This window comes from Echinops telfairi, unplaced genomic scaffold (genome assembly GCF_000313985.2).
Source record: "Echinops telfairi isolate 266 unplaced genomic scaffold, ASM31398v2 ScPeMD7_2186;HRSCAF=2738, whole genome shotgun sequence".
In the NCBI taxonomy this organism is placed as follows: domain Eukaryota; kingdom Metazoa; phylum Chordata; class Mammalia; order Afrosoricida; family Tenrecidae; genus Echinops; species Echinops telfairi.
The window spans coordinates 7,915,153-7,916,959 of record NW_022106084.1 but is presented as its reverse complement, the minus strand read 5'-3'; the positions used below and the strand labels follow the sequence as shown (position 1 = coordinate 7,916,959).

At 59.9% G+C, this 1,807-nt stretch overlaps 1 protein-coding gene across 1 annotated transcript in view; it reads left to right on the top strand.

The window, feature by feature from the left end:
* Positions 1-512: 512 nt before the first annotated feature.
* The window catches only part of MAML3 (mastermind like transcriptional coactivator 3), a 504,620-nt gene continuing 503,325 nt past the window's right edge, over positions 513-1,807 (top strand). Inside the window, exon 1 of the mRNA XM_045293557.1 lies at positions 513-1,695. Within this exon, the coding sequence (XP_045149492.1) occupies positions 1,225-1,695 (471 nt within the window). The 5' untranslated portion in view covers positions 513-1,224. The remainder of the gene's footprint in view (positions 1,696-1,807) is intronic.

Genomic DNA, 1,807 nt, shown 5'->3' with positions numbered 1-1,807 from the left:
TGAGCTCACAGGATACCTCGCTTGGAATAAGGAAATCCAGCCAGGCGCGTCCGTGCTTTCTGGATCTCTCTTTTTTCCCTCACAGGTCAAAAGTTGATTCATTTCCCGGATCCCCCTGGATCTGTCCTTTTCTGGATTCTGGCAGCTCGGGCTTCCCAGTCAGACTCTTAGTAAGGTTGGGGGCGTGGGAGGGGCGGGGGCAGGCGAGGCGAGCGAGGAGGGGACCGGGCGCCGGTGCGTGCCGCGCCCGCTCCTGCCGGGTGAGAATCCGGGCCGGGTTTTGCGCTGTGTCCCCGGGCTTGTCTCACGGCCTCCAGCCGCCGCCGCTGCCGTGTTTACTGAGCTCGCGCGTCCTGATATCACTCCGCTGGCATGGAGGAGGAGGAGGAGGTGGAGGAGCGAGAGGAGGAGGAGGAGGCGGCGGCGGCGAGCAGTTGATCATTGTGATGGTGGCAGGAGCAGCGGCGGCAGCGGCAGCCCAGCCGAGCGTTAGGGGCTGCTCTCCGCGCGGCGTTTTGCAAAGGACTTCACCGATCTACTTTTGCAATCGCCTCGGACTGTCCATGTGTTTACTTCCCCCAGCCCGAGGATTCGATATCTAGGTTCCTGTGAAATGCAACTGAGCAGCCAAAGTACTTTGAGAACACGGGGCGGCATAAACACCAAAACTTTTTTGTGGAAGGAAAATGCAATAAGCAAGCTTGCCGTTTTCCGATGCGGTGTGGAGTGAGTGTGTGTCGCGCGTGTCCGCACTGGAGGCATATGCTTGTGTGTGTACATGGGGTGTGTTTTTCGGTACGTAGGGAGAAAATGCTTGCCAACCACCGGAAACCTCCTGGAATTTATTAGAAAATAATGGATTATAAAAAGAAGGCAGGCGAGGAGCGGATCTCCCCTGGAGTTGCAACCCGATTTGCTGCTGGCTCAGTTTGTTGTGATTCTTTTTGTTGATAGGTGTCTGATGGTATTCCGATAACACCCCCTCTTTTTTTTTCCCTCGAGCTTTACAGTTAAAAAAAAAAAGGAAACAAAAACCACCCCAAAATTTCACCCCCCCTTTTTTTTCCGCCCCGTCGGGATCGCTGTTTCCATCCATGTGCTTGCGTCTCCCCCGCGTTCCACTTAAACTATTTTAATCCTTGGACCCAAGCAGGAGGCTGATAGGGGGGGCTGGGGGGGGTGGATAAAAAAAGTTCTTCCAAAATAGTGTGCCCGGGGAGCAGGATGGGGGATTTCGCAGCCCCCACTGCTGCCGCGAATGGCAGTAGTATTTGCATCAACAGTAGCCTGAACAGCAGCCTCGGCGGGGCCGGCATCGGTGTGAATACTACTCCCAATAGTACTCCCGCTGCTCCGAGCAGCAATCACCCCGCTGCCGGCGGCGGCGGCGGCGGCTCCGGGGGCCCCGGCGGCGGCTCGGCGGCCGTTCCCAAGCACAGCACGGTGGTGGAGCGGCTCCGCCAGCGCATCGAGGGCTGCCGGCGGCACCACGTCAACTGCGAGAACAGGTATCAGCAGGCTCAGGTGGAGCAGCTGGAGCTCGAGCGCCGGGACACCGTGAGCCTCTACCAGCGGACCCTGGAACAGAGGGCCAAGAAATCGGGCGGCGGCGGCGGCAAGCAGCAGCACCCGAGCAAACCCCAGCAAGATGCGGAGGCTGCCTCGGCCGAGCAGAGGAACCACACGCTGATCATGGTGAGCGCGCACCGGCGGCGGGCCCGGGGAGCGCGGCGGCGGCGGCGGCGGGGGCGTGGAACGCCTTGCATTGGGGTGTGGGGGTCGGGTTTGTTCGGTGCAGAGGTGGCCG